Source organism: Panthera leo, chromosome Y (assembly GCF_018350215.1).
Source record: "Panthera leo isolate Ple1 chromosome Y, P.leo_Ple1_pat1.1, whole genome shotgun sequence".
In the NCBI taxonomy this organism is placed as follows: domain Eukaryota; kingdom Metazoa; phylum Chordata; class Mammalia; order Carnivora; family Felidae; genus Panthera; species Panthera leo.
The window spans coordinates 3,509,010-3,535,580 of NC_056697.1; the positions used below are offsets into that span (position 1 = coordinate 3,509,010).

The following is a 26,571-nucleotide window of genomic DNA, read 5'->3' on the forward strand; positions in this document are numbered from 1 at the left end:
ACCATGAGCCGCGTTGCTTATGGAATGTAAAAATGTGCATCCGTCTTCCACATGACTGTTTCTCTTCTCTTTCTCTATTATCTCTCCCAAGTTGAAATGAGAAGGCCTTAAAATTTAAAGGTGACCGAATAAAGTCAGGAAGGCAAAAGCAAAGTGTTGGTCTTCCTATAAGAGTCATTATGTTCCAATTGTTGTAACCAGCACTGAATTGCTAATATTTAAATGGTTAAAATACAAACAAAGCTGAGCTAAAAGAAAACAATGTGAGGGGCTCCTGGGAGGTTCAGTCAGTTAAGCATCCAACTCTTAGTTTCGGCTCAGGTCATGATCTCATGGTTCTTGGGTTCAAGTCCCACAATGGGCTCTGCGCTGACACTGCGGAGTCTCCTTGGGATCCTCTCTCTTCTTTTCTCTCTGCCCCTCCATTACTCACGCCTTTGCATGCTCTCTCTCTCTCTAAATAAAAAAAACTTAAAAAATTTTTTTAAAGAAAGCAAGGTGAGCTCATGTCATCTGGGGACTTTCTGCAGAGGATTCGAGAGAGACTTATGGTGACACCACCAGCAGGCACCTTGGATATGAACTCCACATGTGTTCACCAGTCAGCCCTGGGGGTCGAGCACCAACACGGGGATGCCCTTGTTACCTTCTGAATAGTGCGATAAGGTCAACAGACTGACGCAAGACGCCCCCGCGCCTGAGCCGAAGATGGTCACTCGCTTGGGATCCCCGCCGAAGGCCCCGACATTCTCCTCAATCCACCGAAGTGCCTGGATCTGGTCCAGGAGCCCATAGTTGCCTTTGGCCGCCTGGTCACCGGTACTTAAAAACCCTACAAGAGAACACAGGATATTTTGGGTTGTTGATGATAACAAAGCACATAAACATCCCCGGTATTTGGAAATAAATCTCATGGGGGCGCCTGGGTGGCTCGGTCGGTTCAGCGTCTGACTCTTGGTTTTGGCTTAGGACACGATCTCTCAGTTTGTGGGTTCAAGCCCCACATGTCAGGCTCCGTGTGCTGATGGTGTGGAGCCTGCTTGGGATTCTCTCTCTCACTGTCTCTCTCTTTGCCCTTGTCCCTCCTGGCTCACACACATACTGTCTCTCAAAATAAATAAATAAACACTTAAAAAATAAAGAAAATATATCTCATGGTTTACCCTGTTCATTCTTTGGTTGTCTTCCTATAAATGAGAAGCACCAGTGGAAAGCATTTTTCATGGCAGGAAGGATTATATTATGTAAATAATCGTGATGATGGTTATTGCTTCTGTTTCTATTGGTTCTGTTTCTGATGATAAAATGCCTCCTCTATGAGTCTGTACAGGGCTAACATATCAGGCAAAATCAATCTCAAATATTTATAATATATGATAATACCAGAGACCATAAATTTTACTAGATTCAAGTTATCATTTGTCTACACACGTTGGTTGTAAAATGAGAAAGTCCTCCCTGAAAAAATTTTTCAGGGATATCCTAAAAGAAGTTTTTCAGGGGTGCCTGGGTGGCTCAGTCGGTTAAGCGTCCGACTTCAGCTCAGGTCATGATCTCGCGGTCCGTGAGTTCGAGCCCCGCGTCGGGCTCTGGGCTGACAGCTCAGAGCCTGGAGCCTGCTTCCGATTCTGTGTCTCCCTCTCTCTCTGCCCCTTCCCCGTTCATGCTCTGTCTCTCTCTGTCCCAAAAATAAATAAACGTTAAAAAAAATTAAAAAAAAGAAGTTTTTCAGGGAAAAATAAGTGTGTGTGTTGGGCTGGGGCATCTGTGTGTTGGTGTCTGTGTGTAAGTGTGTGTGTGTGCATGTGTGTGCAGAAAAGCGTTACAGGTTGTCAGCTTCTCCCCATTGAATTCCTTATTGATATTTTCATTCTTTTTAATGCTTAAGTTTCAAACTAAGCGACAGATCCTGGGGACTCCACTCTTACTTAGCGCCCACCCCTTATAGACCACATATTAGAGTCGCACACAGAAACATGAAACTCTGTAATCTGAGCCGAATTACGGTGCGTGTTCAAATCACTGCAACTGTCCCTTGAAATAGCACGAGCTGGTATGTCTTATTTTAAAAAGAAGGATGATTCTATAAACTGAGGAACCAATTTCACCAAAGGCATCACGTTCCTAATTCGTCCTTAGAGGCTGCAAAGAAGGCAACCCAAAGCTTTTCCTGTAGCAACGTGGTCAGATGGAAACCAGACTCGTCTGTCTCTCTCTCGTGGCAAAAAAGATCGTGACCTCGAAACAAGCCTTCCCTCTGATGTCTGACGTCGTTTTACGGACAGACGGGTCCTCTCCTTCTCAAATTCCATGCTTGTTCCAGCCTCCGCCAAGGTTCACATACTGTACACATGTTGATCTCCCTTTATATCCACTTCTGTCTTGCCTAGGCCTTCTGACAAAACAACACCAAATGCTAAAAAGGTGTTTTGTTTGCTTCTTAGTCATTTTACTTTCTTATATGTGCCCTTGCCCCCAAACACCCCCTTCCATCCCACCTCCTTTTTTTTCCAGCCATTTCAGTAAGTGCTTATTACGCTCCTACAGCCACCCGCTGCAGTGTTTGGGTGAAGACAGACTGACTGAGGCCCTGAAGTCACACGAATCAAAACCTGGTTCTGAAACGGCACTAAGTGTACTCACGATCTCCTGTATCTGCAGAGATGCATGGCCAGGGCATCTCGAGATTCAGGCCTCTCCAGCATTCTCAGGGGTGGAGCTGAGATGAGCTTGTCATTAGTGGGAACGTTCCGACGTTACCAACCCCTCCCTTATTTAATTAGCAATTACTAATTAGCGTTTCATGCCAACGAGTGTTCCCTGGCTCTGGCATCCATCATGCAACCTTTTGCACAGTTTCTCATAAAATGCATCGCGCCCTGCTTGGGAGCAAAGGCCCTTTCATGCAGCTTTATGTATGAAACGGGCTCATAATGGTAGTTTGGGTGCCGTTTAATAACCATAAGACAAGCCTCTCTTTCCCCATTAAGGAAAGCGGTGATTCATTCCTAAAGGCTCCAGTAATTTTCTGGCAGAACCGCTCTGTCTTCAACACATCCTTCCTCCACTCCCTCTCCCCCTCTGTGAGCTCTCCCAGAATGACCTATTTGCTTATTTTGTTTCCGCGGGGCACCAGTGAGGATTTGCAACATACGGTGAATCGCTAGCCTTTATGGAACTGAAGCCCCTCCCCAGCAAAACATGACTGTGGTAACCTCTCCAATGGCAGGCTAATTAATATTCTATACCCTGGCAAATCTTAGCTTTTCTAACAGCCTCCTATTGAAAGGTTTGATCTTTGCGATTCTGAATTCCTTCCAAAAGTCCTGAGGGAAACAGCTCTCCGTGCATGCCTGAAGTTTAGCAAATGAACGTGGGTTTTTTTGAAGTTGGTGTTTCCATAGTTGCTGCCACGGAATCTTCATTCACTGCATCATCCAGGGATTTTTTTCCACCCTCTCTTTTAATTTAAACAATCAACAAGGCAGAGTTTTTATTGCAGGTGCAGAATGAAGGCAAGCAATTTTATTTTACCCTGCAAGAATATATTTCTTCCCTATTCTGATTGTGGAAATAGAGTGCTTGATATAATGCAGATACAAGATGTGTATCAGTTTCCTATCATGCAATTCTATGAACGTGAGAGTAGATAATCCGTTTGGAAACGGCCATGCACATCACCAAAGCCGAGTGCTGGTAGAGGCATCCTTAGAAGTCTGTCCCCTCGAGAAGCACATCTCTTTCCATATACGCTGTAGATGAATTAACAGAAGCAGCCCCTTGGCTGGCTAAAACCAGAGATTTTAAACAAATGGCTTCTTTCACTGATAAGCACTCTTGGCTCCAAATCCGTTAAGCATTTCAGCTGATGAAACATTTGGCTTTTGAGATTTACTGTCTCTGAAATGAAGATTGTAAATCAGTCAGCCCCCCAGCCCCCCTCCCCCCGCCCCAACCCCCCGCCAACAACAGAACAATGAGAGAGAGACAGAAAGCACATACTTGAACTCAGACCTACTGTGACAAGATCGGGACCAAGTTTCATTCAAAGCGCTGGAAGGAACCAAACAATATACATACTCACAAGAGATAAGCTCAGGTGTCCAGTGGTTATTGTAAAATATGGTCCACGAGAGGGGTGCCTGGGTGGCTCAGTCGGTTAAGCGTAGGACTTCTGCTCAAGTCGTGATCTCACAGGGGTTTGAGCCCTGCGTCGGGCTCTGTGCTGACAGCTCAGAGCCTGGAGCCTGCTTTGTATTCTGTGTCTCACTGTCTCTCTGCCCCTCCCCAGCTCATGCTGTGTCTCTCTCTCTCTCTCTCTCTCAAAAATGATTAAACATTAAAAAAAATTTTTTAATATGGCCCATGAGAAATGCCCTCAAGCCAGAAATCACATTTCCCGCCTTGCTCGTTGAGTGAAATGGACATTGTGTAACAATGAGCACTGAAGTCGGTCTTCATACTGTGGCTAGGATACACAGATTCAGGCTTTTGTGGTAGGACATCACAATCTAAAGGTGTCTTGCTCTTCTGAATTGCACCATAGGGCTTAGGAGAATGATTCCAGGTCACGTGGCTTTTCACACAGGCAAGTCAGTGGTTATAACGAAGCCCGATGGTGCCAGATGCGACGGCCCTTTTGTTCTTCTGTAATAGAACTTTAAAGCTACAGTTAATTTTCTTTTAGGACATAATTCATTACATAAGTACAGGAGACCTTTTCTTGGGTGACCATTAACTAAAAGATAATTACCAAGAGAATACAGAATATTTTAGTGTATAATTTTATTGTGTGTATTCACTTGTGATTGGTGGAACTGGAGTCTCAACTGTACTTCTAAAAGAATTTCTGAAATACAGTGGAGACTATATATTATTAGTAGTACCTATACACATATGTATATGTAGGTCATATATGTATATACATATTCGTATAATGTATACGTATATAGAATGTATAGGTATAAATATGTCATTGTGTGAGAACATACATGTATGTAAGTATGGGATAGATTAGATAGATGATAGATAGATAGATAGATAGTTATAGGGATGGATACATAGATATAGATGGGTGGGTGGATGGATGCATGGATGGATGGATAGAGAAACAGATACAGAGTAGCATGGGAATTGACAAATCATTAGCCATTATTAAATCATAATACCTCTATCTTATAAATTTAATAGAGCAAAAGCAAAATGGAATATTTACACAAAAATTCTTCAACAAAAATAGATAGAATTCACTTTAGGTCACATAAAGGAGCCTGGAAAGGAATCTATGATAAGAATAGAGCAGAGGTAGAAAAACGAAAATCAGCCACATAAATGCAAATGTCTATTCTCTGATGTTTATAGGAAATCATTCACTGAGTGCACTTATTACAATGTGAAACTGAAGTTTTCCTGCTGGAATCACTTATGATTTAACAAAAGGGTATATACTTGCACAGGATGGATGGAAGGGGAGAAAAGGTATATATTCCAAATCTTTGAGCCTGATGGGGCACAACTAATTGAAATTTAATGTCTCCATTTGTAGTTTTGTTTACTTAACAATGACATGAGTCATAACTTTCTACTGCATTTAATTATCACACCAAAGTCATACAGGGTCAAAATCTATTTATAAATCTATTTATAAATAGAACAAAAATTTATAAATCTACTTATAAATCAAAGACAATTATGAACACACACGATTTCTGTAGCACAGGTTTCCAAACAAAGGGTCCATTAAGTTGTTAACGGGAATCCTTGCATTATTTCCATAAAGTATATTATATTTCCACACAGTATTTACACTGAGGCTGTGCAGGTTTTTCATACTACTTTAGTTGAAATTACATTAATTCACAAACTAAAACCAATTATATTCTGGAAACAAAGCACAAAATAAGAAACACAGTTTTGTTTAGTATATAATATAGATCAACATATGAAGGTTAAGAAGTTTCACAGTGATGAAATTTTTGGCAATGGCCATGTTGGAACCAGATCCTTTGAGCCAATGTTAGATGAGTTTCCATTCAAGACCCCATGCTGGAACATTCCTCTAGATTTGTGGGACTTGCATTTACTTGGCCCTCAAATCTTTTTGCTTTTATTTCTGAAACAGCTAATATACCTCATCACTCTGCTGGGTCCACACCCCAGTGCCCAAGATAAGACTTCCAGCTCACCCCTCCATCCTGGCTGCTTCCAACCTATTCATTACCATTAGTCTAAACATAGTGCTCCCCAACTTGAAAAAATTGACAAAACCCATGAAGATGAAAACCTGAAACCCTCTGACACTGAAGTTCTATTTCTATGCTTTCTAGATATATATAAAAAAATCTTTATTTAAAGGTATAAAAGTTGCCAGCCACCCAAGGATCAATTCTTTTTGATTGTGACTTTGAAAATAAGAGATGACAGCAATGTCAGTGCCCATGCATAAAAGATTTGTTGCGTAAATCATGTTGGCTGAACCATATAATGAGAGGTTCTTGATTTCTGTGGACACAGAAAAACATCTAAGATCTCTCAGGAGAAAACAGTGAGTTTCTGAATACTGTGTGGTAAGATCTCTTTTTTATTAACACAATAAAGTGGGGGTGTAAATTATAAATTCTGGAAGGAAATCCAACATTTAAGTGTTTAGCTCTAGGAACGTGGATTGTTTACACTTAATCCTACATCTGGGTTTACATTTTTTTCCAATTTTTGCTTTCTTTAGCAATCACTCTCACACACTCACACACACACCACACCACCCTAAAGCAAATATGTTTTATAGTCAAATTCCTTAGTGGGACTTCCAGAGCCCCTCCGTGAGGTATCATGTCTATATGGCTGACCACGTCCTATGTATATTCTTCAGCAGACAGACCACGCCTTGCATTTCTGTATCTCTTTGCCTTTTTACACGCAGCCTGCTGCATCCAGGATGCTCTTGACCAAGCTGCGGTCAGCCTGTAACCTGCCTGATTCACATTGCCCGGGTCTGCCTTGCTCCTAGAAACCTGGCCTCACTGCAAGGTGCATCATTTGCTCAGGGAGCACAGCACCACCTGTAGACCAACCCCATCACCTCCCCGCTGCAACCACTGAGGCAGGATTTCGCACCTCATTTTCCTTCCTTCCACCGAGGCAGGTCTCTTTTTAAAAGTTTCCTGATGGCCTCAAATCTCTCAGCTCGCTAACTTTCTTTCAGTGACTTTCGATTCTAGAACGTACTGCTCTCTAGGAAGGATGTGTGCTTGTAGTTCAGCAGCAGGTTGGAATCTATGGTAATGCCTTGGGCATGCAAGTTTAAGATTCCAAAGCCCCACGTGGCTCCAATGTGGAGTCAAGAAGTCCCACAGCATTGCTTGGGGGAAATAACTGGGCAAGACCAGTAACATACAAAAGCACTGTGCCTGGTGTCCAGCGTGTATTTTTAAAAAACGGTCACCGAGTACTATGACTTCCTTGATATCAGAAACACTGCTATTTATTTCTGTTTCACGTATGCATAGCAAGTATGAAGAGATGCCCTTTGATTAAAGAAATGGGTCCAGAGGAAAAACTGGTCACAGGTCTACGTAGATTCCGACTTTAAGATTCTGCAGGTGATAGATGAAGAAAACATGTTGCTTATGCCAGATTTTGCATGAAGGTGATGCATATTTATTAATTCTGTTTACTAAATGTTCATTATGTGCTTAAAGTCTAAGGAGAAAAGCAAGGCAAGAAAAAACCCAAACAAAACAAAACACCCCACCACATAATCTACCTTTTCTCCATGTTGTGAATTAGGGAGATGCCATTCTACCAACATTTAGATATACCCAAAATGACCCAAGCAACATGCTAAAACCTGGGGTGGGGTGGGGCGGAATACAGTATTTGAGTAGATTTCTACAGATACCTTGAAAACTTGTACAATTTTTTTTTTTTTTTGCATTTGCAAGCTTCTATTTGGTTTTTTTCTTTATTAAAAATTTTTTTTCAACATTTTATGTATTTTTTAGAGACAGAGTGTGAGCAGGGGAGGCACAGAGAGAGAAGGAGACACAGAATCTGAAGCAAGCTCTGGGCTCTGAGCTGTCAGCACAGAGCCCCACGCGGGGCTCAAACTCACAAGCTGTGAGATCATGACCTGGGCTGAAGTCGGACGCTCAACTAGCTGAGCCACACAGGCGCCCCGTTCTTTCTTCTTCTTTTTTTTAAATGTACTTATTTAAATTCAAGTTAGTTAATATACAGAGTAGTGTTGGTTTCTGGAGTAGAATTCAGTGATTCATCTCTTACATAGAACGCCCAGGGCTCATCCCAACAAGTGCCCTCCTTAGTACCCACCACACATTTAAAAACTGATTAGAACTGAAAGTTCTATTTTTGGCATCAAAGTGTATTTATAGAGCACACATAGGATGCACATTTTGTACATGGTAATCAGAGCCCTCTAAAGTGCATATAGAAGAAAAGCCAATTTACACAACAGTATTTTACAAATAGGAAACATAATTGCCATAATTTCTTCTAAAGTACAGTAATTCAAAATATGCTGCTCTGTTTCAACATGATTTTCTAGCCTCCATTGCACATAAGTATGCTAGTGGAGAGACTCACAGTGTTTCCTAGTACTTACCGTTAGATACTATCTGGGGGCAGACCAGAACTACTCTGGTCTGTTCTTATTTTTCCATAACATAATCACAAGAACTAAATGAAATAAGGACAATGCATTCTCTCTCAACTCTATCAAAACCTGACATTATCTCGTAGCTCACACAATCTTTTCTGTGTCCAGAAACATCCCTAGGTTTTCCATCACTGCTTTTCTCCAGCAAACCTGGAACACAGATATGGACGTTGTTTTAATTGTTTTTATGGTCTGTTTATTTTTGAGAGAGAGAGAGAGAGAGAGAGAAAGAGAGAGAGTGTGAGCAGGGGAGGGGGAGAGAGAGAAGGAGACAGAATCTGAAGCAGGCTGCAGGCTCTGGGCTGTCAGCACAGAGCCTGATGCAGGGATTGAACCCACAAACCATGAGATCATGACCTGAGCTGAAGATGGGTGCTTAACCTACTGAGCCACCCGGGCACCCCCGGAAGTTGCTTTAATTAAGATAAAAACAACAACATCTCAGATGAAATAGCATACTCTTGAGTAACAAGTAAGCGTGAGGGTAGATGAAAGAGTTAAAGTCCCACTGCGAAGTTTAGTTTCGGGAACAGAAAGGTCTTTAAAGATGACCTTTTCCAGAACTGAGTGAAGGCACAGTTGTGCACATATCCTCCGTGTATCACACGCTAAAGCGGTCCCTTTGGCTGAACGCTTTCGAGCGCTTGCTGCTTCCTTATGTTGTCACTTATTATAGATCATGCCCATGACTGTTCTAACATCAGTGTTATTACTGTCTTTGCTATTTTTCTCAGAGCTAGCTGGTATGCCCACGACTCTCAAGGTCCTGTTCCCCACAAACACAACACAGCTGGGGAGGCCCTTCCTAAGGCTCATCACGGTACCTTTGCTCACACACGTGCAGTCATGGTGGACTGGAAGATGTAGAGATGTAATGTAACCTAAGGCAGCAAGGGAGGAGGCTAGGGGAGCCTGCGGGGCTCAGTCGGTTCAGTGTCCTCCTCTCGGTTTCCACTCAGGTCACGATCTCACCATTAGTGAGTCTGAGCCCCATGTCTGACTCTGTGCTGATGGCACCGAGCCTGCCTGGGATTCTCTCCCTCTCTCTCTGCCCCTCCTCCGCTGTCTCTCAAAATAAATACTGAAAAAAAAAATTAAAAAAAAAAAAAAAGAAAAGAAAGTGAAAAGGTTTTCCCCATTTGCAAGCAGCTACCACATCCCATTCTATCTTTTACTATACTAACGCTTATTGTTATAATTGGTATTGTCAATTTGGGTAACTCTGGTGGCACCTGAAGAGGCAGGGAATGCTTTCCTGAGGATTTAAAAGGCAGAAATTGAGATTTCTCATGGAAAAATAATGTACAAAAATATTAAATAGACCATATGACAAAACAGGTATGGATAGATTCATCTCAAAAAGAGTATAACTCTGGTTTTTAAAGATTTATTTTTAGTGTGCTTGGGGGGCTCAGTTGGTTAAGCATCCAATTTTGGCTCAGGTCATGATCTTGCCCTTTGTGAGTTCGAGCCCTGCGTCGGGCTATGTGCTCACAGCTTGGAGCCTGGAGCCTGCTTTGGATTCTCTGTTACCCTCTCTCTCTGCCCTTCTCCCACTTGCGCTCTGTCTCTCTCTCTCTCCCACTCAAAAATAAATAAACATTAAAAAATTAAAAAAAAAAGATTTTTTTAAGTAATCTCTACACCCAGTATGGGGCTTGAACTCACAATCCCAAGATCAAGACTTGTATGCTCTACTGACTAAGCCAGCCAGGTGCCCCCATAACTCTCTGTTCTTAAAGATTAGACAGTAAGGAACTCTAATTGTGCTGATTCTCCACGTAAGAAATTTTATCCCACCAACTTTTGCTTAAAGAAAGCAACGTTCCAGAGTCAAGAACATCTGAAGTCTTTCCTGCACAGACGGCATGTAGGGACCACGTTGGGTTCACTGAATTTTGCCCGGCACCCTTGGGTTCAACCGGATACCATTATCCTTATGACGGCCAGAAAGGAAAAGCAGAATCAGAGCCAGAGTCAACTGTGGAAAAAGCAGAGATCTCAAAATAATGACGATGTAATAGAGATCAAATATTTAACAGGCGTAGGGGGGTAATTTACTTATGAGTTCAACCTGATCTTCCTGGGTGCCTACCATAGTCTAGGCACTGATTGTCCTTGTGGTAAAGATGTAGCAATGAACCAGTTTTTTTTTGTTTTTTGTTTGTTTGTTTTTTTGGACGGCTTGAAACTCATATTCTGGCAATAGGTAGATCATCAGCAAACAAATGAAAATTAAATGATGTTTATATTCGCTTCCTTTTGCTGCTGTAACAAAGTGCCACAAACCTGGTGCCTTAATCCCACACGTATTTCTCATCGTACAGTTTTAGACGTCGGCATCTAAAGGGCTGGGCGGCTGGTTCCTTCTGGAGCCTTTAACACCGAGCCTGCTCCCTTTCCTTGTCCAGCACCCAGAGGCTGTGCACGGGCTTTTCTTCATAGTTCTGTCTTCCTTCATCTAAGCAGGCAGCATAGCATCTTCTCTCTGAATTCTGCTTCCAAGTTGAAATGTTCTCTGGTTCTGACCCTCCAGCCTCCCTTCCTTAAGGAGATTTTTGATCAGATTGCACCATCCCAGATATTTGAGGCTGATCTCCTCATCTCAAGATCCTTAATATATCTGTAACATCCCTCCTCCCACATAGTCTATATTCTCAGGGTTAGGATGCACACATATGAACAGAAGGGGACTGGTGTTCTGTCTACCAGGGATGGCTGGCCTTGTCCTGGCTGAGTCAGGTACATTGTCACCAGTCCTGTGACTTTGACAAGCTGAATCAAACCCAGGTTTCTCTTAAACTCTGAATGGTGTTCTGTCCTCGTCCTGCCACCACCACATGGCATGGATCGGATGAGGAATGTGATGTCTTATACAGCTCCATGGAAATGTGATTTACTATCATCATCTTGTGTATGAAAAATACTTATTAAGGGCTTGGCGGTAATGACGGTTATGAAAAAAAGGCCAATAGCATATTTTGTTCAATTTATCTTTAGCTAATGGCACAGTCGCTATTTTTAAAGCAGTGAGAATTTACCCAAGTGTTTCTGTATACCAAAGGCATTTTAAACAAGACCATGCATAGTGAATTTAAAAGATCTTCTAGTTAAGAAAAATATATATGTGTATGTATGTATAAAGATATAGGTAAAGACAAATAGATAAACAGATAGGATATATAGATGATGGATAAATGGATAGATTGATGGATAGATGGATAGATGGATGGGTCAGTGGGTGGGCAGGTGGATGGATGGACAGATAGATGGAAAGGTGGGCAGATGGAGGGATAGAGGGATGGATGATTGGATGGATAAATGGATAGATGGAAGGGTGGGTGGATGGATGGATGGATGGATGGATGGATAGATGGAGGGATGGATAGATGGAGGGATGGATGGATGAGTGGGTGGGTGGATGGATGGGTGGATGGGTGGGTGGGTGGATGGATGGATGGAAGGATGGGGGGATGGAGGGATAGAGGGATGGAAGGATGGATGGATGGATGGATGGATGGGTGGAAGGACAGATGGAGGGAAGGAAGCATGTATGGAGGGATGGATGGATGGAGGGATGGATGGGTGGAGGGATGAAAGGATGGATGGATGGATGGATGGATGGATGGAAGGATGGATGGAGGGATGGATGGAGGAATGGAAGGATGGATGGATGGATAGGTGGATGGATGGAGGGATGAGGGATGGATGGATGGATGGAAGGATGGATGGAGGGATGGAGGAATGGAGGGATAGAGGGATGGATGGAGACATAGAAAGAGAGAATAATTCCAAAGGCTGAGGCATAGCACAGACTCATTTCATTACTATCAGAACAGTTTCAAGGTTGCCAAACCTGACAGACAAGGGCAGAAAGTACTAAAAATAGGGACTCAGAGGGAAATGTACTCAGTTCCTCTCCCAGATGCTTCTGCCACATGACTGTACATTGCCTCTCAATATGTGACTCAGCTGCATTGAAAATGAACTAGAGAGAGCGATGCCACTGAGCACCTTCCGGGTGCAGGTGTACCTTTGTCTCCTGAACACATTGTTACGAGCATGTCTGCATCCTGCACTGTGTTTCCTGGGTGAGCTAGGACCATCCTCTCCAGCCTTCATGGTACTTCGAGCCAGGGAGGGCTGGGCTATGTCAGAACCAGGGTGAGGGATTCATCTGGACCAGCCCGAGTTCCCAGGAAAAATGGACACAGGTAGGCTCCATCCCAGGCCACAGAAGCAGAACCTTTGGTGGTACAACTCAGGGGTAGACACTAAAAACCAAAAGGGATTCCCAGTCGGAGGAGCATGGCTGTCCACAGTTGCACTTGGCAGGTGTAGCTATTCAGGGTTGGCTTTTTAAGAACAAATGGAGCAAAACCAAGGTAGGATTTTTCCAGGTTCAAGACTCTAGGCGGTCATTACACATAATGGGCAGAGTCTGCTGAGCGAGGTCGTCTCAGACTGGTATATTTTTCTTAATGTCATCGGGGAAGGTGCCAGCCACTGAAGAAGAAAGAGAACTTGCCACCTTCAGGCACCACCTCCTGTATTATCACCAGCCCCAGAACTGCTCTTCAGAAAGAAACACAAGAAAAAAGGAAAAGCTGTCTCTTACCAGAAATAAAAATTCTAGAATCAAATGTTTTTGTCTCTTTCTCTCTCTTTTTTTTTGCTTCATCTGCAGAATTTGTGACCAAATTCATGCTTACCTTCGGTACCTGAAACTCTGAGTGAATCTTTTTTTTAAATTTTTTAAATGTTTATTTTTGAGAGAGAGAGAGAGAGAGAGAGAGAGAGAGATGAAGACACAGAATCCAAAGCAGGCTCCAGGCTCTGAGCTGTCAGCACAGAGCCCAACATGGGGCTCGAACCCACGAACTGTGAGATCATGACCTGAGCTGAAGTCGGATGCTTAGGCACCACCTAGGCACCCCATAAATCTGGTTTGTTTTTGAGAAAAAAACATGTATGGGGTATTACATTTTCATGCTACCTCACACCGTCCTTAATTTGAGGAAAACTAAAACCAAAAATCTTATAAAGATATGTGTATATACATTTTTCTGTTTTCATCATTTTTTTAAAAGTTTACTTATTTTGAAAGAGGGAAAAGGAGAGAGAGAGAATCCCAACGAGGCTCTGTACTGTCAGATCCTATGAACTAATGAGACCATGACCTGAGCCAAAAGCAAGAGTCAGACACTCAACTGACTGAGCCACCCACGCACCCCTGTTTTCATCGTTTCTAAGCACGCAATTCAGTGGGATTAATAATATCCATAGTGATGTGCATCTATCACCACTACCTATTTCCAAAAATTTTTATCACTCCTAACAGAAACTATATGAGGCTACCAGTTCCCATATGGGAAATACTCTGGATCGTAGTGTCCATAAGATATGTCACATACACACTGGGCTAAATCCACCTAATAAGGTATGACACCTGGATTGAATGACTAAGGCCACTCCCCTTCTGTTCCTCCTTGCAATGGACTGAATGCTTTTATTGCCCCCCAAATTCCTATGTTGAAATCCTTATCCCCAAGGTTTATTATTGGGAGATGGGGCTCTTGGGAGGTGATCAGGTCATGAGGGTAGAGCCTAATCCATGAGCAGGACCGTTGCCCTCCAGAAGGGTGAGAAATAAACATCTATTGTTTTTAAGTCACCCAGCCTATGGTATTCAGGCTATAACAGCCCAAGTAGCAAAGAAACCAGTAGTGCTCATGCTGCCTATGAGGTCTGGACATCCATGTCTCCAACCAAGAGTGAAGGTCCTTGCCAAAGTCCACAGGAGTGCTTGTTAGATCCCTTTGCGTGACTCTAACATTGTTGTGTTGTAGTCTATATTTACATAAGTAAAGCGCCCACAGAAGGTGTTTACCTTGAGTGGTGTTAAACGCAAATGATGGAAAATGGAATCCTTTTTGTCTAATTATCCAAAGTTGATTGAAAAGCCAACTAATACACCTCATCCTGGGGAGAACTTGGGTCCTCCAAGATGTCTCTCTGGTCCAGTTTGCTCAGTGTAGAGTCATGGCTAATTGTCAACAGGATGACTCCAAAACTTGGCATTATGTTCAATGTGTAAGAAACATCCCATCATGTTGAACACCTTTTTTTTTTTTTCCCCCATGGGAAAATTCTTTTAAGTGCTTTCAGGAGAAAAAAAATATCAAATGTAAAAAACATATTATTTAACCGACCATGGCATTTAGATAGAACCTTCAAATAAGAGCTAAACTCTTTACACAAATCACCTTATCATAATTTACAAAGTGCTTTTTACACTTTATCTTATTTGTGCCACTGAAACTGGGGTTCCTTTCATTTACCAATATTTCTGGCTCCTTGCGTTATGTGTGTGGTCACACACCTATTATTTTCAAAGAGTTGGGTAACAGGAAACAGGTGACTGCCCTCCCTGCCCACACTAAATATCTGGACATCTTTTAAGAAATAGTCATGCCCAAGCCCCAGTGGTAGAGATCCTTAATTAGTTGTTTTGGGGTAGGGTGCAGGCACACATAGTTTTCAAAGCTTGTACAAGTAATTTTAGTGAACAGCAAATAACGTGAGCTGCTGATCTAGAGACAGAGCAAATAAAAATAATGAGAAGATCTCTTTGGTAATAAAATTTGTTTCATTTTTCTGATGACATCAGTATCTTTAAACCATCAGGCAAATATTGCTGTGAAGCAAGGCTGTTCCATGTTAGCAGGCATGAACATCGCCAGCAGGGTCTGTGAAAACACTGGACCCAGGGGGCCCCTGCCCCAAATTTGAGATTCAGGAAGCGTGGGGTGGAAGCCAGAAATGTGCATTTCTAACAAGCTGATGTCACCCTGGTCTGTGAGCTACAGTTTGAACACCACTGCTGAAAAATATCCTGAGTTCTAGAATAAACTGAATGCTTCCTACGCTGTCTTGTATCTCATCCTGCTGTTATTTCCTAAAAAACAAAACAAAACAAAACAATTAGTATTTAGTTCACAGGTTTGGTTAGATTCATGTTGCCTACTGCAGGCAAAAATGCTCTGTTTCATCATATATCCCGTAAGAACGTAAATGGTGCACCACTGTCTTATTTTTGACTATCTTAACAGTGATTGATCATTGGATTCAGGTGGTAACTAATCCCACCAACCATAAAAAAAACATCTACCAAGTTTTTCAACTGATGTTTTACAAGGCACTGGTGAAGATCGACATCTATGACTCCATCTGGGTTCTACAGAATTCTGATTGCCTGTTGTGATTATTTCTTCTGCATTCCCTGTCTGGAATGGCACAAAAGTTCCCCAAACTTTGTAGTTGCTCTGAGTTTCAGAGGGAAAGTGGGAGAAAAGCAGGATTCTTTCAGTTGTTGGTATTCAAAGATGTGTGATGGTGCCCTAGCAACGGGACCAATGAGTTGTACTTGTGAAATACACTTCAGTTTTAGAGGAGTATAGCTTCATGACAAAATTGACAGGAAGGTACAGAGATCTCCCATGTACCTCCTGCCCCCCCCCCCATATAAGCATATGCTCCCGAATTATCAGGGTTCCGCCCAAGAGTGGTACGTTTGTTATTATCAATGAACCTACATTACCATATCATAACCACTCAAAGTCCATAGTTTACATTAGTGCACTTGGTCGTGCATATTCTGTGGGTTATGACAAACGTATAATGACATAGATCTACCATTATGATATGATACAGAATAGTTTCACTGCCTTAAAAGTCCTGTGTGCTCTACCTGCTCATGCCCCCCGCCTCCCCACCCCTTGACAACCACTGATCTTTTTACTGTCTCCATAGTTTCGCCTTTTCCAGAATGCCATAGGGTTGGAAGATTACAGTATGAAGCCTTTTCAGATCAGCTTCTTCCACTTGGTAATATGCTCTTAAGGTTCATTCATGTCTTTTCAAGGCTTGGCAGCTCATTTCTTTCTTAGTGTTGAATAATATCCCATGTCTGGATGGACCACGGTTTATTTATCCAGTGACCTACCAAAGATATCTTGGTTACTTCCAAGTTTTGGCAATTATGAATCAATCTGCTATAAACATCCATGTGGAGGTTTTTGTATGGATGTGTTTTCAGCCTCTCTGAGTAAATACCAAAGACAATGATTGCTGGATCTTATGGGAAGAGCATCTTTAGTTTTGTTAGAAACTGCAACTGTCTTCCAAAATGGCTGCACCATTTTGCATTCCCACCGGTGGTGAACGAGAGTTCCTCTTGGTCCACACCCTCTCCGGCATTTGGTGCTGTCACTGCTCTGGATGTGTGGCATTCTAAGACATGCCTAGTGGTATCTCGTCGATGTTTTAAGGTGCATTTCCCTGATAACCTATGATGAGGAGCATCTTTTCATATCGGTATTCATCACCTGTCTATCTTCTTTGGTGAGGTGTGTCTTAAGGTCTTTGGCCGTTATTTGTTTTCTTACTATTGAGTTTTAAGACTTCTTTGTAACCAATGAAGTATTATATGGAGTATCATGGCGAATGTATGGGTTATTATAAATTTGTCAGGTTTTAATTCAGTACACCTGTTATTCTTAAGGATGTTGAAATTGTCCCACTGTGGCCAGGGAGGGTCTTACCAGTTGGCGTTTGGAGACTTTGTGTTTCTATTGTTTCCTTGTTTTATTTATTTATTTATTTACATACTTACTTACTTATTTAGTGAACCCTTGAACAATGCAAGGGTGCTGACCCCCTCTGACCCACGCAGTTGAGAATCCAAGTATAACTTTTGACTTTCCAGAAAGTTAACTGCTAATAGCCTAGTGCTGGGTGGAAGCCTTACCAATTATGTAAATGGTTGGTTAACACATAGTTTCTATGTTACGTATATTGTATAATAAATTCTTACAATAAAACAAGCTAAAGTAAAGAAAAGGACAGTAAGAGAAATCACAAGGAAGAGGAAATACATTTCTGGCACTGTTCAGTATTTGCGGGAAAAAAAATCCACACGCGAGTGCAGTTCAAACCTGTGTTGTTCAAACCTGTGTTCTATATACATACACACACGCACGGACACATACACATATATTTTTTTCTTTATGCCCTTTGACATTCTAAATTTATAGCATTGAAGGTGTGTTATCTCAGCAGTGAGACAATTAGAAAAACATAAAAATATTACACTTAAAGAAGGGTATCTGAAATAGAAGTCAGACAGACACTCCACACCGGAGGTGTCTTATGGTCTTAGAATAGTTTCGAGAAGCAGCAAGTAGGCTCTAAAACGATTGTTGTTGAGTTCCTGCAGCCAACTTTTGATCAACTGTACTTTCTGTAGCAAATCTGGGCATTCCTGAAAGCAAATTGGATGTGGAGATATAGTGTGAATCAACAAACTTGAAGGAAAAATCATTAAATATTAAGTTTGGAACTCAGCCTGAAACAAATATTTCTGCTTTATCTGTTTTTCTAACAGATGGATAGCATCGGTGAATCCCTATTATTCTTGCCCATCTCTTCACAAAAGTACCAAGGGGAGCATAAAACCAGGTAAGAGTGAATTTACATTAATTCTTGCAGCACGAAAGCAGATCCTTCAATAAGGATGCGCTCCCAACATGGGTCTGTGAGCCCACACCGGCCTGGAGCATCGAGGATCTGATGACGATCGCAGCCTAGATCTTTAGGGAACCACAAGGGGCTCCAATTTTACACGCTGCCCAAGCATCATGGAGTTGTTTCGCTCCGTTGTGTTCCTTGCCTGTCAAGCTCAGTGTGCCCAATACGGAGCTAAACATCTTGACTTCCCTCCACCCGTTCTCCCTTCCTTCTCACTCCCTGTGCCCATATCAGGAGCATGTCTCCAGCTACTGAGGCTGACATATCTGAAAAGGCGTTTCTGGCATCAGTGCCCGTTTAGAAACCCCAGCATTTGGTTAACATTCAGGCTGTGCTGATTTTACTCTCGTGTATTGCAGTCCTTCCTACGCATTGTCACACTCACCCCCAACGCCAGAGGGAAGACCCGTATCTATGGTAAAGACACAGCTTCCCAGTTACTCCCCCCCTCCCCGATTCTAAACTTTACTGAATGCCCACACTTTGTTGACTGTCCTCTTGCTAAGTCTTGCTTAAAACTTGTATTCCTCAGAATTCTGTAGGAGTTGTGTGATACAAACACGATTGTGTTCCTAGTCTCGTCCGTCAAAGCCGTGCACACAACTTGTTTTGTCACCTAACATTTATTACCCTCCTGTTTCTGTGCAGTCAGGTTAGTCCTGTAAACTTTATGTTCTCAAACTCATATTGTGTCCATTAAATGGATGTTGAGCGAATAAGCAAATGCCCTCTTAACAGGTGACAGATGGCCCCAACTCCCGTCCCAAAATTACTGCTCCAGTATCAGGGCGATTTGAGTGGGGAAGGCGGCCAGGGATCAATTGATAGGAAGACAGATGAGGTTACATTTAGAAAGGTGTACAAATATTTTGGACCGCATGCTTGCTGGATTCATGTGTTTTCCAATACGCAGCGAACAGCAGACCTTTTGAAAAGGTATTCATCGATTGTGCAATGGTGTATTTAGCAAGAATGTGTGCACACCTCCTATGGCAGTGACTTTCAGCTGAAAATGCTGTCCTGAGCTTTGCCAAAGCCTGTGAGCATCCTGCCTTCCGTCAGCAAGGACGTGACCTGGGCAGAGCTTGCTAACTTGACGTGTGAATCCCCGTGCAAAAATGTCCCCTAAGCCTGTCATGCAGTGGTTAACTTTTTATCTGACTCGAGCTACTAATTAATCCGTTGAATGAAAAATGCAATGCTTCTTATTTGGCAGGCCCTGTTTCAGAGACTGAAGCTTGTCCGTTTTGAAACAAAACAGATATAAGATTTGTTAATAAACCACTGTATGTTAATTTTTGTTTCATATATATCTTTTTATATATTATAACATTTAATAATATATGCATAGGCTATATTGATATTCTGTAAGATTTAACTTCAGTTAATGTGGATAATTAGGGAATTGTTTAAGAAAACTCTTTGAGTTGGCTTCTCTCTGTAGTTATAGTCTGGAATAAATTCATTTTAGCCTAATATAATACAGATAGAGATTTTAAGAAGAGAGTGGTTGGGAACTGGCCAGCAGTAACAATTACAGATGACAAGTCACAGTTTTTATGACATCCAGAGGTCTATACACAGCACTACTCGAAGTGTGTCCATGGACCCAGAACAACCACATCATGTGGGAACCAGTTAGCTCTATGAATCTTCTGCTCCCTTCCCATCCTCTGGAGTTATTGAATCCAAATTTTGGAGGGTGGGCTCTGGAATCTGCATTTCAGCAAGCCCTTCAGCGGATTCTGAGAAATGCTGCAGCATGGCAGGTGACTGGGTGGCTCGGTCAGTTAAGCATCTGACTCTTGATTTTGGCTCAGGTCATGATCTCAGGGTCATGAGAGAGAGCCCTGCATTGGGCTTTGCATGGAGTGTGGGAGCCTGCTTGCGATTCTCTGTCTCTCTTCCTCTAGTGCTCACACTCTCTCATAAATAGATGGATGGATAGATAGATAGATAAACAGATGATAGATAAAGCTAAAGCATGAGAAGCATTTTGGAAGAGTGTTTGATCATAGAAGTAATTATCACTCAAAATGATCAATTTGGATAAACATTAAGAAGACACTTGACAAGTCAACTAATGAACTATAGTTCCACCAACTTGATAAAATGTTTGTGCAAGAAGTCTTCAGACTTGTGAATAAATAAATACGACTCGTTTTGTTCTGGGTTGTGGGGGAAGGCACCTGGTCCCTCTTCCATTTAGCATCTGAATCTGATAATGTATGAGATCCATGGGAAAAGGTGGTGAGATAGCCACCTATCAGTAAACATTTCTTAATCTGAAAAAGGCCATTTACCAATACCATTCTCCAAATCTTTCACAAATGGTAGAACAATAGAAGACTTTCTTCTAAAGACAAGATGCCAAGATACACAGTCTCATTTCCATTCAACACTGTGTTCAGATGCCCTAGCAGCTCTATAAGAAACACAACAATGACAACAACAGAAAGTCTGGACGGAAAATGAGGATTGCTATTTCCAACTGGAAATAGTTGCTGAATCCTATTCTCTATGACCTATGCAAACCAACAGGATGTAAATGTTATTCACACTAATGACAACATTTAATAAGGTGTCTGCATAGAATATCAGTACACAAAAGCCAGTATTATTTTGATGAATCAGCAAGAATTTATGGGAAAATGTTCAAAAGATGTCATTTACCAATCCGTGGGAATGTAAGAGAAACTATACCAGCTGTACATGATCTGTATGGAGAAAATACAAAACAACTTGTTAAAATTGTTTGTCAAAAATATCGTGCCCAAAATTTCAAACTCATGGAATTATACACTTAAGATATGTGTATTTTGTATGTAAGTTACATCTTTTTTTAAAAAAAATTTTTTTAACGTTTTATTTATTTTTGAGACAGAGAGAGACAGAGCATGAACGGGGGAGGGGCAGAGAGAGAGGGAGACACAGAATCGGAAGCAGGCTCCAGGCTCTGAGCCATCAGGCCAGAGCCTGACCCGGGGCTCGAACTCGCGGACCGTGAGATCGTGACCTGAGCTGAAGTCGGCTGCTCAACCAACTAAGCCACCCAGGCGCCCCTGTAAGTTATATCTTTAAAAAGAAAAGTTTACAGGGGCAACTGGGTAGCTCAGTGGGTTGAACGTCCGACTTCAGCTCAGGTCATGATCTCATGGTGTGTGAGTTCGAGCCTCCCGTAGGTCTCTCTGCTGCTGTCAGCACGGAGCCTGCTTCGGAGGGTCTCTCTCTCCCTCTCTCTGCCCCTTGCCCGCTCACAGTCTCTCTCTCAAAAATAATAAGACATTAAAAAAATAAAATGAAATAAATGTTTGCAGTCACCAGGTCAAAAAATAAACATAAAACTTAGACAACACCTCGTCCAGTGAAGAGAAAGGTCAATGGAAACTCAGATACTATTCTTGGCATCAAAGCTCAATTATTCAAAAAGTTGCTGCCTTTCGCAAATACATGTAAATATGCACATAGAACGTGGCACAGTGGGCTGGTTATCGGTAATACCACTTCTACAACAAGAGAGCCCTACAAAGTGTTCATGGCCGCAGTGTTTATAAAAGGTCAACCCAGAGTAAATTTCCAGTTTCGGAAAAAAGTTAACTACACGGTGGCCTAGCCACACAATGTCATTCTGTGTATCAGTGACTATAAAGGAATTATAGCTTCACACATCATCTTGGCTGAATACCAAACATATAGTAATCGATGAAACACCAGGCGAAGAATATATAATAATCCCATTTATAAAAGACAGAAAACAGACCATACTTAATACACATTTTTAGGGTCATGCTAGTGGTGACAGTTTTGAAGAAATCGACTTTCCTAAAGGAAATTTCCTAAAGGAACTTTGATTTCTTCAAACTGTAAAGAAGGAAATCATAAGATTCAGAAAGGTTTGTGCAGGAGGGGAAAAGAGATCTAGAAATCTTCCTTGTGTTCTAATTTCAGGCCAGATTGTGTATAGAAAGATGTTTAATTAATTCTTCATGTCTATGGAGGAAGCATTCCCTAACAAAAAAAGAGAGAAAAAGAATAAAATGGTCTTAAAAAGCTACACTTGTAAATATCTGGGACAGCTAGAGATATAAAAGAGGTAAATCCTTTCTGTGCTTTAGATCGAATCCACCAGTTCAATAACCAGTATAACCACCAACCTTCACTTTATCCAAAGAAACCAATGGGTTTACGTTCATGGCATAGCTCCGGGGACACATGAAAATAACTGTTTCTCTGGAATGAAGAAAATGATATGTGTTCTAAGTGTTCTAATTCTTCCGTGTCTTGCGCCAAATGCTAATTCTCAGGAGCTAGAACAACAACAAAGAATCTAAATAATTCAGTCTCGGGTAGCATGTAGAAAGGATTTATTTAAAAGGTTTTTTAAACTAACGTTCGACTGTTGTCTGTTGCCAAGCCTGCAGAATTTACTGCTTATTATAAATTTTTACCAGTGGTTTCCAGACCCAGCTGAACACCTGGGGTGTGTTTTGCAAAAGTCCCCAGCGATACCTCCTGGGGATTCTGACCTATAGACTGGCTACTGGCATTGGTAGAAGGTAATTATTCAAATTGCAAGCGTAGCTCGGAGAAAGGATGTAGCTTCCAAGGGGACGTCCCTGTGTATGTACAACTCTCTTAATAGAAGCACACATTGACTATTATTTTACCCTAAAGAAGCAAAACTCATCTTAGGGAGAAAACGGACTTTCATAGCATTCTTTCTTGAATCGTGAGTGACAGAGGGTAAAACTCCAGCAGAAGGACAGACTATAAATCTGTTCTGGCAGATCAGTGGCTTTGGTGAGTCTAGGAGAAAACCCCCAGTTTTAGGATGCCCTAGAGGTATCTATCACAAGGCCAGGCATATGTTCCATTTGAAAGGTTTATCTCTCCATTATTTTGATAAAATGCTCAGTGTCTCCTCAAATCGTAATTACAATTTGATGAAAACCACACTACACTACACACACACACACACACACAGGAACACACAGCTCGATACCCACAGTTAAGTGGATTTCTGTATATACTGAAGAGTAGCTAAGTTTCTTATGTTGCTGCCCAAGGTGGAGACTGCACAATGCATAACTGGAAGTAGAGAAAATTGGCTCCAGAAAGAGCTGTGTTAACCAGAGTCTCCATCCATGCCGTATGGAAACTGTGCAGGAATATGTGGGGAGGGGTTAGGAATTCCCTGTGGAGTGAATCTTGGAACTGAGTCAGAGTTATCCCCAACCACTAGGGGATGTCCATTCCAAGGGGCCAGGCATCTGGGTCTGTACTGCTCATGGCTATATCTATGAGCCTACCTGGTGGTAGGCACACCACGGGTACTGCATAAATACTTGTTGAGTAAATGGATTTTCAGGGATACAGAAGCCCACTGTTATCTCTGAACCTCAATTCTGTAGTTAGGAGTATCACAGGTCAAGCCATGTGGATGTCAGTCACCTTGTGCTTTGTACAGACGACAGGAATCTTCCATACCTGGTTCTCCTTTTTCCCAAACTTGCCCAACTGTGTGGTGTCTGTAGGGCTGTAGGGCTGCAAATCCCATATCTACCTTCTAAAACCGAGACACTCACGTGCTCCTGTTGGGGTCAATGACAAGGGTGGGTTTCAGATCTGTAGCTGGGCTGGGTTGAGTTCAAGTGTGGGTTCGGGTTATGATTCAGGTGAGAAAAAGGTTTTGAGTACAGATTCAGATTCCTGTCCAGAATGAGGGTTCATGCCCAAGAGTTAAGGCATGAAAGGCTTTGAGTATGGATTCAGGTTCAGGGTAGGGTGAGGTTAGATTTCTGACTGGATGTTGAGTTAGGGTCAAAGGTCAATGTTAAGATCAATGGATCATTCCCATGTTATTAGGATGGAGGTCAAAGGTCAGGACCAGGATCAAATGCCACGGGTCAGAGATTCTCTGCAGGCTGGTTTTAGAGTATGAGTGCAGGGTTAGCAGTCAGGGGTTATGGTCAAAGGTCAAGACTCTGTTGAAAAGTTCATTTCTTTAAGTTAATTATTTATTTTGAGAGAGAGAGAAGGTTCTATCGGGGTGGGGTGCAGAGAGAGAGGGAGAGACAGAATCCCAACTCGGTTCCCCTCTGTCAGTGTGGAGCCTGACAGGGGGCTCACACTCACAAACTGTGAGATGAAGACCTGAGCCAAAATCAAGAGTCGGGACGCTTAACCAACTGAGCCACCCAGGTGCCTCTAAAGAGAAAATTTATAAATGCACGTTCAGTGTCCTGGTACCAAAGGCAAGAGTCAAAGAGCTCTGGGGTTTGCACGATTGGATAGAAATTTGGAAAGCACTGCACAACAGAGAAAAGCAGAGTGCAGAAATATTTCACATAAGTGTGTCAACATTTTTTTTTAATTTTTTTTTTAATGTTTATTTATTTTTGAGACAGAAAGAGACAGAGCATGAACGGGGGAGGATCAGAGAGAGGGAGACACAGAATCTGAAATAGGCTCCAGGCTCTGAGCTGTCAGCACAGAGCCCGACGCGGGGCTTGAACTCACGGACCGCGAGATCATGACCTGAGCCGAAGTCGGCCGCTCAACCGACTGAGCCACCCAGGCGCCCCAGTGTGTCAACATTTAAATTGGTGTCTCCCAAAATACTTCAACTAGGTACATTATGGAAAAAAAATCTGATCACTCAGAGGGAGTGAACACACAGACACACCCTTCTAGCTCCCAACAGGCTGATCTGCGACCAAAATCAATTTGCTGTGTGAGCTACAAAGAGGTCAAGACATCCATATTCCATCAAGCAACTTGGCGAAATTACTGTATTTATACAACAGCCATTCCTGATATCTTTTGTGCTTTCAAACTGCAAAATAATTTATTTTTTTAATAACCTTTCCCCTACCACGCCTAATTATTGTATGGTTGATCTCTTTCCACATCTCTGTCTCATAAAAGGATGCCTGGGTTATGAAGCTCTCCCCTCTCCATGCATTTTTCTAATTATGATCTTCAATCACAGGATCCAAAACGTAAGGATCCCTGTGGTGTGCTCAGCTTTCAGTTATGTTCTGAAATTAAAATCACACGAGGGAAAAAAAAAGGTCAGGAAGAAACACCTAAAATAATTCGGTTTACTTAGCAACACTGACTCTGCAGGATATAAAGCATCAACAAGGGCCCCTGTTTTTTAAGTACCTGGAGATTCTGCTTAGATATTAATTCTTGACATTTGTCCCTGGAAGCTTACGCTTCCTGTCCAGGTAAGACAGTACTGATACACTCACAGAAGCCCAAACTCACTGGACAATGGGCTAGCATAGGCAGAAAATTCCAAAATGGCACGCCATTGCTTCTCCTAACTCAGTCAGCCATCTGCAAGGTTGGGGAGACCACACTATCACAATATTAGGTATGCCAGAGTCCGCTGTGCCCATACATTTCTTCTTTTAAAAGTTGGCATTTCATTTAGGAAAAGCAGATACCCTTATCTGTAACACTCATTTATAAAAATAAAGCCATGTTTTTCAGGGATTCAGTCAGCACCTATAACTTTATTTTAAATGTATTCTACTCTCTTATCCCGGCACTGGATTTAAAAGCCACTTCTGTATCTTGTCACCACAGTTTTATTAAACTATCTAATTTCTTCTGGTTCTTAATTGACAGAGGATTTTTGAGGGCTAAATAGATGAGTCGAACTCTTCCTTAGAGTTCATCTTCAACGTATTCTCTTAGAAGAAACTAATTGTATCGCCTTGAGTAAAATGGTTTAATAAATGGGAGAAACAGTAGGATCGTATCCTTGTGAGGATAAGGTGCTAAAAGGGTTCCCATTAATGTTCCATATATTAAGAGGAATATATAACACAGTGACACCGCTTGGTCCTATTTTCTAGAGAAAAACTTTTTCAGCTGAGCAAAATGAGATATACAATCAGACATTACTTTAAAATATCTTTCTTGCACTACTCGGTTATAATGTACCATGGCCCCAGAGAAGGTGTTAAAACATAAGAAGCTACAACAGTAAATTAGCAAGCCAGGTCACTACTTGCAGATTTGGTCTGGAACTGACACAAGTCAATGGAAATGTGAGTTAGAAACAAAGCTAAAATGTTGGTCTGGACGTTAGGCTGGCATTTTCAAATTATTATTAGGAAAAGTAGTTTAAAGGCAGACTGTTTCACGGACAAAGCAGTATTTCCTAAGAAACGGCTAATTAAAGTACCAGAGTGGCCCAAGCAAGACCCCAAGCCAGCAGACAAACACCAGGAAAACAAACATCGGAAAATGTGTGTAGGTCAGGTTGAGTCGTACAAATGAACAGTCCTTACCGA

At 41.9% G+C, this 26,571-nt stretch overlaps 1 protein-coding gene across 3 annotated transcripts in view; it reads right to left on the bottom strand.

Moving 5' to 3' along the window:
• Positions 1 to 26,571, bottom strand: part of NLGN4X (neuroligin 4 X-linked) — a 315,466-nt gene that overhangs the window by 16,320 nt on the left and 272,575 nt on the right. For all 3 annotated transcript variants that reach the window (XM_042926569.1, XM_042926570.1, XM_042926572.1), the window contains one exon: positions 647 to 832. In XM_042926569.1, coding sequence (XP_042782503.1) covers positions 647 to 832 — 186 coding nt within the window. The remainder of the gene's footprint in view (positions 1 to 646; positions 833 to 26,571) is intronic.